This window comes from Symphalangus syndactylus, chromosome 20, assembly GCF_028878055.3.
Source record: "Symphalangus syndactylus isolate Jambi chromosome 20, NHGRI_mSymSyn1-v2.1_pri, whole genome shotgun sequence".
Taxonomy (NCBI): domain Eukaryota; kingdom Metazoa; phylum Chordata; class Mammalia; order Primates; family Hylobatidae; genus Symphalangus; species Symphalangus syndactylus.
This window is the reverse complement of record NC_072442.2, coordinates 37,783,315-37,799,849: the sequence shown is the minus strand read 5'-3', so window position 1 is coordinate 37,799,849 and position 16,535 is coordinate 37,783,315. Positions and strand designations below refer to the sequence as shown.

The 16,535-nt window shown below is 41.2% G+C and overlaps 1 protein-coding gene across 15 annotated transcripts in view; it reads right to left on the bottom strand.

Annotated features, from left to right (window-relative positions):
- The window catches only part of SKAP1 (src kinase associated phosphoprotein 1), a 300,217-nt gene that overhangs the window by 37,341 nt on the left and 246,341 nt on the right, over positions 1–16,535 (bottom strand). For 8 of the 15 annotated variants that reach the window (XM_055257337.2, XM_055257339.2, XM_063628803.1 and 5 more), the window contains exons 7-10: positions 14,176–14,300; positions 11,855–11,918; positions 9,512–9,706; positions 184–234 (exon numbers count right to left, since the gene is read on the bottom strand). In XM_055257337.2, the coding sequence (XP_055113312.2) occupies positions 184–234; positions 9,512–9,706; positions 11,855–11,918; positions 14,176–14,300 (435 nt within the window). The remainder of the gene's footprint in view (positions 1–183; positions 235–9,511; positions 9,707–11,854; positions 11,919–14,175; positions 14,301–16,535) is intronic. The other 7 variants (XM_063628806.1, XM_063628805.1, XM_063628807.1 and 4 more) reach the window with 2 other exon arrangements.

Below are 16,535 nucleotides of genomic sequence, written 5' to 3'. Positions count from 1 at the left end.
GTTGCTTTTAAAGTTTAGGTATTTCCCTACCCAGTCACTTTATTTGGGGCTTTGGGGTTCACACACAGGTACTCTCTTAATTATTGAGTCCAGTAATTTTTGTAGTCTCAGAGAAGGGTGCTTTCTCTAATCAGAAGCCCATAATGTCCTACCCAGTGCCTGTGCATTTAAAAGCTCTTATACCTCCTTTTCGTCGAGTGCCACTCTCATCTTCTTCTAGATCATGCTCTTCATCTGGGGGGATAAATGATCAGTATTAGTAATTAGTGGTTCACAGTCTTATGTTCTTTTTTTTTTTTTTTTGAGATAGAGTCTTGCTCTGTTGCCCAGGCTAGAGTGCAGTGAAACTATTTCGGCTCACTGCAAATTCCATGTCCGGGGTTCGAGGGATTATCCTGCCTCAGCCCCCTGAGGAGCTAGCAGTACAGGTGCCCACCACCATGCCAGGCTAATTTTTGTATTTTTAGTAGAGACGGAGTTTCACTATGTTGGCCAGGTTGGTCTTGAACTCCTGGAGTCAGGTGATCCGCCCTCCTCGGCCTCCCAAAGTATTGGGATTACAGGTGTGAGCTACTGCGTCCAGCCAGTCAGTCTCATGTCCTTTATATGGAAAGGTCCCCTTTCTCTGAGCTCATCATACTCTCTTCTTTAAGGAAAGTTTAATTACTGGTTTTTTTTGTCTGTTTTTTAGGCAGAGTTTCACTCTTTGTTGCCCAGGCTGGAGTGCAATGGCGTGATCTCGACTCACTGCAACCTCTACCTTCCGGGTTCAAGTGATTCTTCCCGAGTAGCTCAGCCTCCCGAGTAGCTGGGATTACAGGCTCACATCACCATGCCCAGCTAATTTTGTATCTTTAGTAGAGATGGGGATTCTCCATGTTGATCAGGCTGGTCTCAAACTCCTGACCTCAGATGATCCGCCCACCTTGGCCTCCCAAAGTGCTGGGATTACAGGCGTGAGCCACCGCGCCTGGCAATTACTTGTTCTTAAAAAAAAAAAATCAATTTGTCACCTTCAAACTGGCCCTCTCCTTCCCTTCCCTTTCATTTATTCATAAGCATGTTGAAGTGCTTATTACATGCACGACATTGCACTAGGAACTGGGGACAAGCAATAAACAAAACTGTCAGAGTTCCTGCCCTCGTGGAGCTTCCAGTCCATCGGATTATTTAGATGTCTATCACCAGAATCCTAATCCTTCTCCTCAAACTCTATTTCTCCTTCCCTCTTGAATTCTCTTCAAAATTATTATCTCTATGCAAGCATTCTCTCTAGTTTTAAGCACTCTAGAGTTAGGATGTTAGAGTGTGTGTGTGTGTGTGTGTGTGTGTGTGTGAACAACCCTCTGTGATTGGCTGGGTGCGGTGGCTCATGCCTGTAATTCCAAGACTTTGGGAGGCCAAGGCGGGCAGATCATGAGGTCAGGAGTTGGAGACCAGCCTGGCCAACGTGGTGAAACCCCGTCTCTACTAAAAATACAAAAATTAGCCGGGCCTGTGGCAGGCATCTGTAACCCCGGCTACTCAGGAGGCTGAGGCAGCAGAATTGCTTGAATCCAGGAGGCAGAGGTTGCAGTGAGTCGAGATTGTGCCACTGCACTCCAGCCTGAGTGACAGAGCAAGACTCTGTCCCGGGGAAAAAACAAAAAACAAAAAACCCTCTTTGATTAATTAGTCCTTAATCCTTAATGTATCCATCTTTGGTCAGCTGTAATGGAGGCTGGTCATGTATATAATTTTATGTTCCTAGTACTTGGGGCTTGTAGTTATTTTTTTACTGTTTTTATTCAGCATGCCTTGTTCATTAGAATATAAGCTCCTGAGGGTAGCTGGAATGGTCTTTTAATTAATTGCCATAGATTCACAATGGGTTGTAAGTCAATGCCAGTGTCTAACTCCAGTCAAATGTTTATATGGTCAAAGTTATAACACAATAGGCCTAAGTTTCTTACTCCCATTAACCGGTTTCATTTCATCACATTACCTGATAAAATAGGAATTGGGCCCTTATAAAGTAAATATGTGTACCAGAATCATAATTAGCTATTTTATACATGGGGCAAAGTGAAGAAAAATACACTCGCTATTCTTTTCACTACCACCATGCTCTTTTCCCACTCTCTCACTCACACATATATACACACATATGCACAGTAGATAGGGTATAATAAGCAATGTTTTGAGGGCTGAATACTCAGCTCCTCTTGGCCACATTTATTTTCCTTTCTCCTGAGTCTTAACGACATTTGCTTGTCTTGCTTCTCCATAGTTTTGCCACTAAATGAAGCTTTGACATTTCTCTTTCTTTTTTTAAATGTAATGTTTATAGCGCAATATGAGTTCTGGTATGTCAAAGTGGGGAAGTAAGCTCCAAGCTCATAGGTAAGAAGGAGCAGCATAAAAATATATTAGAATACTATAAAGCATTAAAGGAGTAATTGATTTCAAGTAAGAAAGAGACTGATACGGCCAGGTGTGGTGGCTCACGCCTGTAATCCCAGCACTCTTGTAGGCTGAGATGGGAGGATCACTTGAGCCCAAGAGTTAGACACCAGCATAGACAACAGAGCAAGACCCTGTCTCTATAAAAAATAAAAATAAAAATTAGCTAAGCACAGTGATGCACACCTGTGGTTCCAGCTACCTGGGAGACTGAGGCGGGAGGATTGCCTGAGCCCAGGAGTTTGAGCCTGCAGTAAGCCATGATTGCACCACTGCAGTCCAGCCTGGGCCTGGGCAACAGAGTGACACCCTGTCTCTAAAAAAAAAAAGACAGATACGCTGGGAAATAAAATATATATATATATGCCCTACAATATAGCATGGGAAAAGGAGCAATTTTACTCAACAGTTCTTATAGCCATGTATGATCTAGCAGCAGAGAATGTTCTACTTGCCATCTGTAGTGCTCCCTCAACCCTACCATGAGGAATAAAACAATCTAAGCTAATGGAGGAGTGAAATCAAATATAGGAAACAGATCATGCTGAAATAAATCACATTAAACATTCTTTGCACGTTGTCTTCTCGTTACTCGTCCACTTCCTTCCTTTCTCAGTTATGATGCATTTCCTCTTCGACATGGGACTAATTTTAGGATTGGAAACATTAGAGGAAAAGTTGGTACATCCTCAGTTTTAGAGATACCCAATAATTTGGACAGAGAGTAGCTCTTTTGTTGATATCAAACAACTCCATCACAAAGACCAATAATTTGCTGTGCTTAGGCACTTTTGCAGAGAGGGTTTATTCTACCTCTGCTGTCTGTGCGCAGCTGTCTCTTCCTCCCAATTCTAATCAATGTAAATTGGGTCAGATCTCCACTGTGAATTACAAATTGGATCCGAAGTTGGAGGGTCACAGTGCTGCTACTCCACCTCCTTCCCACCGCCATTAGATGGGAAGCTTCACCAAAGATCTTTTCTAAATAAATCAGACTTTATTGTAAAACTCGGCCACTGACGAGACATAACCTCATTAACATTGATTTTAAAATAAATTATTGAAAGTGGCTTGCCTGCTCTTTGCATTTGTAAAATAGGAGAATGTAAATGTATTTGCAATGATAAAAATGAAAACTAAAACTTAATTCTTTTATTCTTTCGGGCAACAGCACTTAATCTAGTCGTAATACAAAGATGGGACAATAGAAATGTGTTCTATACAGTTCAGTTCCAGACCAGATACTCTTGATTTCCACTGCACTTTTGGAATCAACTAGAAAGAAAAAAAAACATTGGCTATAGAGCTTTTATATCATTCACCGCCATTACTAAGCTCTACGATGATGGATGTAAACGGGGAAGCTCCAATCCCCACATCTGTTTTATCTAACACTGTCCTTCCCAGGTGGCGGAAAGTAGGCTCAAATCAAGAAGACTTCCCATTGGTGGGCTTGGCGCTATGCCTCTGGGGTCTTTGGAAGACTGGGTAGGGGGCACTGTCACATAGTGAAAGAAAACACCATTCACAGCTAGTTGTGAAAATTACACCCCTAGACACCTCCCTAGGTTCAGAGGGCACAAGTTATCTCAGATCTTTCCATGAAACTGAACAGGTGTCTTTCCAACTCCAGAGTCAAAGACAACTATTATATGACAACAGAAAAAAAGTCCTGTTGCTCACAAAAAGGGGTGGGTTAAATAGCTAAAGTTCTCATTTTTATTAATCTGTAATGTGACACTTTAATTTTAAGAGACTATTTAAAAAATTTTTTTTAGGCTAAAGAGCTTGTTGAATTTCTTTATAAGCATATTATTAGGCATTTCAGCATTAAATCTACTGAAATACATCTTCATTTAAGAGTGAATTGAAATTTATGTGCTAGCTCAACTTTAAACAGTAATGGATTATAATGGTCCTTGCTCCTAACAGGGCATATGGGACCCCAACCTTACATAGGTTTTAAACAAATTAACCTCTAAAGATTACTGTCCACTTATCACATTAAATGCTCTACTTGATCCCCAAATATCTCATCTCAATTGGGAAAACAGTTGAAGAAGATTCTGTTAACTGTGCGAACATGTAAGAGAACCATGGGGCATCACAAATGAGCATCAGTATCCGGAGAGTCGATTTCAATCAACATTCTTGGCACAATGTCAGGGACACTAATGAGAGGCTGAGAGGAATAGGACACTGAATCCACCTCAGAGGGACAGAGAGGAGCCAGCAGCTTCTCATGACACCTGGCTATTTTCTGAAGTGCTGCTCTGACACTCCTCTGACATCGGCTACACTGATATCAGAAAGAATAACATTAGAAAAAAATGACTAAATCAGAAAGAGGGGAAATCACTTACTTCCCCAAACAAAGAAAGTGACAAAAGCTTCAAAAAATGCCAACTGTGTAAATGTGCAACCAGATGTCAAGGTGCTGTGGTGACAGATGCAACAGAAATACAGATAGACTCAAGGTGCAAAGGGGACATGCAGAAAAGTAGAAATAAACTGCTTCCCGGCATGCACAGATATGTTATAAATCCACGGATGTATAGCACCTCATCAGACTACATGCAAAATACAGGCAAGATGCTAATAACACATTTAATTCTCTTTTGTGTATTTGGTTATCTCAACTGTTACCTCAAAATATTTGCATCCTATTTCAGTGATATGGGCTTGATGTATAAGATATTAAACTCAATTTGTGCTAACTGCAACACTTGGAATGCACTGAATTTAACTTCACAAATAATACCTAAGCATCTACTAATTGGGGAGAAAGACCTGAATACAAATCACTGGTGAGGGCTAAAACAAAGCTTAATTCTAGTTGAGTATCTGGGAAGGTGTCACTGAGGAGACATATTTGAGCAGAATGTGTACAATTCCGCAGGCTGAGATCGGGGGGATGGTCTAGGTAGAAGAAACAACATGATTCTAGTTTTGGTGCTGGCCAAGCAGCACTGTGTGGCTGGGGCTCAGTAGGCATGGGAGTAAGACAGAGAAAAGTCCAGAAGTTCAGAGGAGGCCTGATAATGGTGTTGACTCTTCCCTGATGCTCTTTCTTCATAAACTTTGTATTTTTGGTCTCCATTTTGTCTCATTTCCTTAGACTTCTTATCTTCACTGTTCCCCCTTCCTGTGGGTCTGAACAACTGTACAGGGGGAAAGATAATTCCACAGAATGCTTGTTTCCATTTGACTCAAAATTTTAAAAACTCAGTTATATGCTTTATTTTAAAGCAATCTGGTTTCTAGGTCTATAATAACACCCTGGGGCAGTGTGGGCAGCATTGGAATGTGCACAGAAATTCCCAAAGATGGCTCATCATCTCTCTTTCCATTTGCTCTTCTGAAATCTCTCTAGAGAACACAGCTGGATTCCGTTGCCATTGCAGCTGCTACAAGGCCCCAGTTACAGCACTTCAATGGTCTCAGACGTCTTGCTGGATCCCAGCCTTGAGACCCCAGACAAAGCGAAACCTGATAAAAGTTGTCCTTTTGTGGAATCTTGAATCATGGAGCTGGGCCTATGCTGGCCTGTAAAATAACTTCGGGGGTGGTGGTGGTGGTGGTGGTGAGAGAGGGCTCAGAAAAGCCTCCGTTTTCTACATATTGCTTTAGCATTTCTTTGTGGTAGTTCCCTGCAGTTTAATCTACTGCAAATGAGATCCTAAAAAAATCAAGGGCCCACATATGCTCGACACGGATGTTCAGAAATTCCACCAGATACCAACCTTGAAACCATATTTTCCAGGACTAACGTTTTTGTGGCCTGGCTGAAAACCTTGAGTGCTCTGGTTTTCCCTCATGGGGAGAAGAGTGCTAGCTACGTAGCAAATGCTAATTATCCCATGATTAATGTGATGGAGTGAGTTTAATGTGATGACCCATACATTATTTTGATTACAAAAAAACATTTTTTATTGACTTGGTATGTATTACATACACTTTTCTCCCTATTAGGAAGCCCATCTAAATTATACTCTGGAAGGAAGGTCTCACTTACATGGCTTTCCCTATAGAGACAGTGTGGGCTTGTGTGGGCCCCATCCCAAAAGGGAGGATTAGCAGAACCATCAATGTTAAATATCCTCCACAAAGCACATTTACCTATTATAATGAAACAAATGTTAGAGGCCCACATCATTTGACTCTTGATGAGTATGCAGTGTTAGCACAATCCAACGTTACTGTAGGCTGTCCCTCCACCCAGCACCTGGCCTCATAGTAAAAATGGGCCTGAGCAGAAGGTGCACTCCACATTCCATCTGCTCAGGATTTTCAATTTCACCTGCTCCATACACATAGCTGGAAATAACCAACTGGACTGTCTTGGGTCTGGTTCGAGAGGGCAGGGACCTAACCATCCCTAGTTCTTCAAGGAGGTAACGCTTCCTGTTTAAACACCATCACATTAATAACAGCCAGCATTTACTGAGTACTCACTGTATGCCATTGTTTGCCAGGGCTCTGTGCTAAGAACTTTACACATGTCAGTTCTAGACTCCTCAGCACATCCCTCTGAGACAGCTACTATTGTTTTCCCTGTTTTACAGGTAATACAATCAGACAGAGAGGGCAAGTAACTTGCTCAAGATCTCACAGCTAGCAGGTGGCAGAGCAAATCCATCCTGATTTAGAGCTAGTATCTGTGCTTAGGATACCATTGCTGTCTCATGTGCCGCTGCTTGGTAGGTGGTCTTTTGAGAGGGCAGCAGAAAGGAGACAGTGTTAGGCCCCCTCACATTCCCTTCTTAATTTCTCCAGGTGTGGCACTATGCAAAATTCAAACAGCAAGTTCAGAAGCAACAGCTAAGTGGAGTGGACAGGAAGCTGGGTGATGGAAACTTGTGGCTGAAATATTCATATGATAATTAAATGCCAATATATCCCACCTCCAACTCTGACTCTAAGAACTGTGATGGATAGAGGCTTATGGGAAAGAACCTGTTGGCTGGGTACAGTGTTGTCCTTTGGAAACTAGGTGCAGTTTAGCTGTTGTTTCCCTAACCTGCAGAGATCCTGGATTTCCTACTGTGTGGCCTTCATCACTTCCAATGGGCAGCTGTTGTGGATAGAAGTTAAATGTACCCACAGACCAGTCTTCATGCCCTTGGGACCACTCCAACCTACCAGCTGGTGGGAATTTTGGAAAAATGCCCTGATACTCTGGGCAGTGCTGCATTGGCCAAGGGGAGGAGTTTAGGAAGCAGGAGAAAGATGGTCATTAGGAAGCCAATCATACCTTCACTGCCCACTCCTGGGGTAAGGTGACAGTCCCAAACTCATCTTATTTTTTGAGGACTCTTTCTCTTTATTCTCCCTTGCTCTGTGTCTCTGAGCATCAGCCCCCTCCCTCCTGGCTCCTTTGAAAACGAAACATGGTGCAGAAAAAGTCCCTTTCTTTCCACCTGAGGTTCACTGAGGTTTTCCCAGAGCATTCTTCCACAGTTGTAACCCAAAGTGGAGTGTCACCCGGATATTTCCCCAAGCCTGGGCAGGAGTGAGCAGAATGTGAGCTCACTAGGAAGATTCTGGCCAAGTTGGGGAGTGCATCTCCTTTTAGGGAGTATCGTGAATTAGATCCATTTCTGCACCCTGCTGTTGCAATGGAGCCGACTGTGAAAGGGAAGATTCTCAGAGGAGCTGTGTTTTAATGTAGCAATTTGATTCAATTTTCCACTCTATAAAATTACCCATCACTGCTCGTTGCTTTCTAACAGACACCTTCACTCTTAATTTAACAATCCTATCGAATTCTGCCAGGGAAATTGGAAAAATTTATCACCTGTGAAATTTTATTTTCCTTTGGTTGTATCTGTTTTTGTAAAACTTCATTAACGACGATGACTTGCTGAGGAAATTATCATTTTTTTTTAACATCAGACACAAGAAATGGCTCGACCTCAACCAAGATATCATTTGCATAATAAAACACAACAAAAAGGCTGGAGAAGTCGGGACTGGCAGAGGCTGGAAGTGCTAGGAGAAGAAGCAGGCTCTCCTTGGTGGGTGGGTGAAGTCCCCAGCAGGGCAGGGACATGTGATCACAGTCCTGCCCCTTGACTCAGGAAGCAATGACGTAGCTTCTTCCCAGGAAGAGATGAATGCACCGTGGAGAGGGTCGGATGCTCTTCTTAGGAAGCCTTGAAATCCAAGTTGCCTACTGATGATGCTTTCAGCAACCAGCCCCGTCTTCAGGGACTTGAGTGTTAGATTCACCTTAGTTCTTAGGTTCATCTGGGATTGAGGTTCATCTGGGTTCATCTGGGATCTAAATTGCTATAAATTTAGGCTTAACTTGAATTTCTCAGCAGAGCACTGAACTCCTGGCAAATTTCCATAGGAATGATCTTTCTGAATGGACTTGAAGATTAGCATTCCTGTGGTCTAACTACTTCACAATTAAAAGGCTCAGGCTTTGGTTCTCCACTGTCTGACCCCCACTGAGCTCTGCACCGTTCACCAGCTGCTGTTATCCCCACCAGACGTGGCTATGGAGAAGCAGTGATGACTATACATTTTTTGAGATGCTAGTTTTCATGCCTTTGGAAGAAAGGAAACATATAGAGTAGACCTTCTGTAGTGATTAGCAGATAAAACATGTTAGGGTTATTTTTAAGAGATGTGATTTGATTCATGAATCAAACTAGGTAATAATGAGTTGTTCTCTATCAAGGTTTACTATCAAGGTTTGGTCTATCAAGGTATTACTAGAAAGGTTGGTCAGCATTTGCATATTTCAGAGTTTTGAAATCCTTCATAATTTGAAGCGATTTTAATGTAAGTATTGTTGACTCTGTAACCTGGTGGACACATGTAATAAGTTACTTCACATGGCATGGATAGAAGACACTCTCTAATCAAATTCTTCTTGCTCCCAGAGCAAGGCAGAGCCTCATTACCCGCTTCCCTACAATCTCATAAAGCGTCCCACATTATCTCCTTCAGAGGATGAAGGTAAGATTTGGCTTCTTTTGGAATTTTCAGTTATTATTCTTCCACTAGGTCATGAGTTTCTGAAACTAGCAGAAGATAATCAGAGGACAAAATTTCTCACCTGGCAAGACTTCGTAAATATCTTCTTCTTCTTTCTCCTCTATAGGCTCTTTTATCCCCACACTCCCAGGCAAGATAGTGGGTCTGCACTGGGAACCAGAACTTGGGGAGTCAAAACCATCAATATCATCATATGTCTCTTCTTTTTCTTCTTCCTCCTCATCCTCTTCATATGGAATGGTTAAGGAGCTCAGATCTGCCAGGGCAAAGATGAGAATGAATCAAGAAACAGAGAAAAAGAAAATAAGAAGACAGGAAAGGAAAGAGGGAGAAGGAGGAGGAGGGATGAGAGTAAAATATGTCAAATGAAAATGAAACATCACGTTAAATGCTATTATTTCTAATGTGGGCTTTGGTGGCAGGAAATCTACAGAAAAGGCCAGAATAGCACTGCATCAGGTTTAAACCATCAACATAAATCCTTCCTTGCAATAAAACTTGATCAGAGTGAAGCAGCCTGAAAAGTATGGGTGTGTGAATGAGAACACGAGGCAAAGGGAAGAAAATAGGCCAGAAGAGGAAAAGCCAGTGTGCTATACACATCTTATCACGTAGAAAACTGGAAGGGTGAGTGAAGGCTTGCAGTCCTCCAGGGTGCTCAGGCCATGGGAACTAAGGTGGCCTCTGTAGGGTGCTGGAGCTGTCAGAAGCTCATCTCCCCAGTGATTTCACTGCAGAATTTCAGACAAGTTTGTTTGCAGAGAAAAAAATGGGCAACAGTGGAAGATAAAAAGAAATGGGATACGGAAAAATATAACAGTAATACAAGACCAAATGGAATGGCTGAACAATGCAGTTACCATGTCCTTTTGCAACTGCATCGTCTAGCTGACCTTAAAGTGGGTCACTGCATAGAAGGTGTTGAGCCATCACAGCACTGGGGAGCACCAGGGCAGGGGAGGGAGATTGCTTTTTTATTTTAATGGGGAACTGGGAATGTTCATTCTCTGATGTATACTACAGAGTGCTCTCTGAAACACTGCTGAGGGCCCTCTGCAGGATGGGTGAGTGCAGTCAGCATACTCTGGGGAAGGAAAGGATGGAGAGACGTCCAACGTTCATTTCAAAATGCAATAAAATTGTTTGGCTTGATTAGGCTTTTAATAAAGATTTTGCAACAATTTTCATCTGAATTTTGGTGCCGCCACATATGAGGAAAAGATCAAAAACACATTTGTGGCTTAAACCATATGTTATTATTTTGTTTGTTTTAAAATAAAATGGAATGAATAATTTCTTCAATGTGGGATTCTGAAAGTACCACAGGGTACAGCTCAATAAAGCTGCTTTGAGTTTTATTGAGGTTTACACACTTAGGGGTATATTACACGCATAAATCCAAGACACCTAGATGAGAGTGTACCCTGTAGTCTTGCCATCAATGTTCATGTTTGCCTAGTTCCAGTCTATTATACGTGACGCTGTTGGTAGATGCAATAGTTTTCTTTTGTGATAGCAAAGGCATAACTGAGTAAAACAGGCAATTCTTGTAATTAAAGCTCTGGTGCTTCCTCTTTTTATCCATAATAAAATCTTATAGCAGAATAAAAAACTGAGATGAAAAGGCTTTGTGTTTTTAGGTTGACGTGTGTCTTTCTAGGTCTTGGGCCATGTATAAAGTTGGTGTTTCTGCCTTTCTGCAGAACAGAGGTAGGGTCCTGCCATGATGGTAGGTGACAATTATCTAATACCAAGTGACTCACTCAAGGTTGGCTTCTACCTGACAGACCACTCCCAGATAAGGCTTCCCTGGCCACTGTTTCTGCCTTGCCTACAGGCTGGCCAGCAGAGGGTACTCTAAGAGCAGGCATTTACCATCTTCAGGCAGGACTCCTCCCATCCCAAAGCAAGGAACATCTTATTGCGGCTTGGGAAATAACAATTTGTTTTTAAAGTCCAATGTCCCTGAAGACCATCTAGATTGGTTTAGATTTCTACTTCCTCCTAAGACTCAAATAAGGAGATTTTGAACCTCAATTGCAACTAGATGACTTTAAGTTGGATATTATGGATTTCTTTTCCAGAATATAAGGGGTTAGGAGACACTGAATTGGGCTGAGCTGATTTTTATAATCTCCTTTTCTAGTGATTTTGAATATTACAGACTTGCCTGTAGGTAGGTGGATGAGCTATGATACCAGAGGTCCTCCCAAGGTTGATAATATCTTTACCTTCTCATTCACACATAGTACTATTTGTTGTTGTAATATGGGGAATGTGGTAGGAAAGGTAGAGGTGAGAAAGGGCAGAAAAAATACATACTGAAGTCGATAGATTATATTTATGCAACATAACTTCAACTGCAAATCAACTCAAGTATTATTTCTGTAACAATGACACTTACCCTTTAACAAGAAACTTATTTGATCCACCCAGTCTCTGGCTTCTGCTGGACTAGTAGCTGTAAACTAGAGAAAAATCAGTGAATTAATTTATCACTGTCACTAAAATTTCCATGAATCTTGACAAGGATGTCCAAGGGGGAGGAACCACTGAGTTTCAGAGTCAAGTTTAAAGCTCAGGATTCTCTGCCTTCTTAACATATAGAAAAAAGACCAAATATTTCACTCAAACTGTTTTTTTTCTTCTGCAATTTTGCATACCCAGAGATGACAGCTCTTTGAGTCTAGACATTCATATCCTTGTGCATTCTTTCATTTGATTATCTATTCCTTCATCAGACATTTATTTGAGAAAAGTTTACAAGAAAAAAAGCAAACCAATCCACACACACGAAACGGGAACACTAAAAGGAGGCACATTTGGTAACAACTGGATATCAAGAGGAGACAGGGAGCACCTGTTGTTGCCTAGAGTAGATCAGAGTGGCTTGCTGAAATAACACCATTTGGGTTGGATTTTAAAGAAGAGTTGGTGGAAGCTGGTGGACAGAGTTGGACATTTTAGGTAGGCAGGCCTATGTGCAAAAGAACAGGAATGAGAACATGACTTACGGGGAAGCCTGGCAGATCAGCTTGACTGGAGAACAATAACAGATGAAGTTGGAGAGTTGAGGGTCAGAGAAGAGTTGGTAAAAGGGCTCAGTACTAGGAGTTCAGAGTTAAAACGTAGGCAACAGGAAGCCACTATCAGCTCTAGCAAAAGGAGTGGGGGATTCTTTCAATAGCAGTGAGTAGGAAGGATTGGAATAGAGAAATCTGGAGACAGAGGACCAACTAGTCCTCTGGATGAAGTGACAGGAACTTAACTATTGTGATAGCTATGGGAATAAATAAGAAGGGAAAGAGCCAAAGGATATTGTAGAATCCACAGATCATGGTAATGATTTGGATTCAATAGGCCAAAGAAAAGAAGTAAATAAACTACATTCTGATTTACAAAATAGGCCAGTCAAGCATCAGCCTTTAGTAATTTTTTTATTTTAAATGAATCAACTTGAAATAATTGTTCCTGAAAAATATTTTAATTATCTGGCCATTAGGGTAAGGTAAAGATATATGCTATACAAAGAAACTGGATTCCTGCATAATGCTTATTAATAGATATTGTTATTCTTGATTTCTTAAAAACAAGTTTCTATAAAAACATTTCTAGAAATACTGGTTGAGACTTGTTACATAAACTTTTACCTGGATGTGTTACTATCAGAATGTAATAATAAAAATAACTAGGAACATATTCAATGCATAGATCTATATTACATATATTCATAAAGGACTCTATAGAAAAGTTTTAGTTCAAATTTTAAAAAATTTCTGGAAATTACATAATGAAGACCTAGGTCCTTTAACAAAATAAGAGTTACGGTAGAAATAAAAAGAAAAATGCTGAGAAAAATCTGAAGACTAAAAGGGTTACTTAAGTGGTTAATTTACTCTCAGCATGGTGTTTTCCTTTTTCATAAGCTAAAGTTTTTGTAAATTGCTTTAATAAAATTGTGATAAGATAAAAATTACCAAAAAGCAGGAAACAATACACGCACACATGCAAACATACATTTTTGGTGAAAATCACTATATTTCCACAGTCAGAAATTTTTAAATTTTATTGGTCATTCAGAATGAAGATGGTAAAAATAAAATAAAACAAATTAATTTTATAATGAGGTAAAGATTCAAACTGAGCACAGTAAGGAATAAGTCTTTCTTGCCCCGACCAGGTCCTCTAGTCCTTCAATTATTATTGTTACTAACTATCATCACCAATGTCTTAGAAATCCTTCCAGAGATATGCAAAGCATCTACACACAAGAAGATTATTCTGGATAGCAAGATGAACATGGGAAAATAATTTTTTTTTCACTCTACGGTTAGATCTTTTTTTTGGGTTTCATGGAAGGAAGTGAAGAAAATCAGTTGAAGAATAAAGAGAATGGGAATTTAAACTATAAAATCAGAGACTATAAGTAAGGAATTGGATTGTGTGCTGCAATTGACAAGCATCTCACCTATGAAGTGAAATTGAGAAAGGGAGGAATGAAGGATGGAAGCCAAGCAAAGTCTGTATCTAGGATGAGAGTGGCAACAGAGGGGAGGGTGTGGCATAGCAAATGTGAGGACATGCCAAGAAATAGGGTCTTAGTTGGTACGAAATGAGCAGGTAACAAAGAAAGGCTGGAACCCAGCATAGCAACCATGGCTCACATGCAATACAGAAGGAAACTGCAACACCAACAAGGATCACCATCTCCTTGGTGCATCCTACCTCATAGCTGCGCCTATCCTGGGAGGTCAGTTCAAAGCAGGATTCTTTCTTGGAATCTCTTCGCAGGTGGGGGGCCATCCGTACACTGTAGCCCTTAATGAGGAAGGTCCCTTTGGGCTGCTTGCCTGCAAGACAGGAAAGCTCCCTGTATCCCTAGAGAGATGCAACTGCCAAGGGAAGGCATCTTCTCTGGTATGTAAAATAAAAGCACAGAAACAGCTGTTACATCCCTGAGGAACCACAATAGTTAAGGAAAGGTTATTAGAGAAGCTTAAGAAGAGGCTACTGCGACAGTAAGGCAGATATCACTGCCAAGCTAGGGAAATGCAACGTGAAAGGTTATTTTGCCAAAAGAGTACAACAGAGACAGAGAATTTATTAGAATGTTAAGAGATCTATAATAACAGAAAGAAGGAATTATTACAGCAGGGAGAGTGAGGCTGTAAATGTGAGGCTCTTGAAGGCTATTATAGAGCTGAAACATTATTATCAGGGCCAGCAGAGCTCACATTTGAGGGGAGGGACAGCAGCACAGGGGGGCATTATAAGGTCCCGGAATCGCCTCCCATGCCCTATGTAGCATTTGGGCTAAACTTCTCTCCCCCTTCCCTGCTGGTCAGGTGGGAATTTATGCTAGAGGGAGAATGATTAAAACTCAGTATTTTATCCTCCTTGTAAGAGGTCAACCTGGGAAGTGGCAGAATAATGTTGAGTATTATTAGATGACGAAGAAGGAGATAAAAGGAAAAGGACCCTACGTGAAGAGAGACTATTCTGCTTGTCATTACTTAAAAAAATTTTAGAAACAGAAAAAGAGGAGGTGGCTCTCAAGAATTTTGTGTCCTCATTGTGTGGGTCAGGCAGAACACACAGAGGACAAGAACCACAGTGTCTGGGATGCTTTGAGCTCTATATCATGTGAAATGAATTGCTTAATAAATGCTTTTTGATGATGATAATGATGACAAGGATGGCAGTGTGATGACAATATTCAAAAAGAAAGAAGAAGAAAAAAGACTCTGTCCTCACCTGGTTGAGCTAAAAGAAATACACAAACACTATTCTTACTAAGAAAATGTCATGGGCACAATAAGAAATAACTGGCGAGAAGGGAGCCATGGAACAGTGCTTTTTGACACCAGAATCTTTTTTGTTAAAGTATCTCTCCTTGTTCTAACTGGCCACTAAAATGTTTTGTTGTTTCTTTGGTCACCAGATTTTATTTCACCCTAATGGCAAAATGGTCAATAAAAGCCTCTGAGTCTCTTGCTCTCCCCGCTCCTCTCTTACTGTATGGGAGATTCTGAATGAACAGATGTGACACACCTGGTTTTATATCTAGATATGCCAACCACTTACTTAAATGCAAAAGAAATGATGAACATATTTACAGTGAGAAGTGTCATATTAGTTTGAAGGTTTAAAATAAGAAAGGAACAACTGGCTGGATTGTATGCCTATAATTTAGAGGAGAAATTGTGGTTGCTGGGTTTGAGAGTGGGCTGGGGGTTGGAAGGACACAGAGGACTTGTAGCTCAGTTTACAAACTATGCTGTTATCCTTTCCAAACAGGATTTTAGCCTTTGTCCCTAGATGGGAAAGGTTCTGAGGAATCTAGGATGGTGAAAGGTAGGCAAAGGTCTGTGATAACTACTGTAGGCAGGGAGGCAGTGTGAGACAATTGCTTGGGCAAATCTTAAGGATTTCAAGTCACTTAGCAAAGCTGCAGTATTTATTTATTTATTTATTTATTTATTTATTTTTGGTCGAGACAGAGTCTTGCTCTGTTACCCAGGGTGGAGTGCAGTGGCGTGATCTTGGCTCACCACAACCTCCACCTCCTGGGTTCAAGCAATTCTCCTGCCTCCGCCTACAGGCACGCGCCACCATGCCTGGCTAATTTTTGTATTTTTAGTAGTAGAGACGGGGTTTCACTATGTTGGCCAGGTTGGTCTTGAACTCCTGACCTCATGATCTGCCTGCCTTGGCCTCTCAGAGTGCTGGGATTACAGGCGTGAGCCACTGCGCCTGGCCCAAAGCTGCAGTTCTTTCCACTACCTTAGTGCCACAGGTGCAGGAAGTACAAGGGCAACTGGGTGGGTGTCTGATTATTCCCTGTATTGGATATCCAGGCACTGGGAGAGGACTAAGTTTGAGGAATGAGAAACAGAAAATGATTGCAAGGAAAAAGAAGAGTCTACTCAATCTGTATCGCTGGCCTCTGTACAAAGGTGCACAGCACAAGGAAAGTCCCAAGAAGAATTGATGCTTTTTAAACTCTGTCTGCCTCTTGCTTCTTAGAATTACTCCTGGGGCAGTCCAACTCTGTAGAAGAGTATCCCCTATTTGAAAGTTTGCAT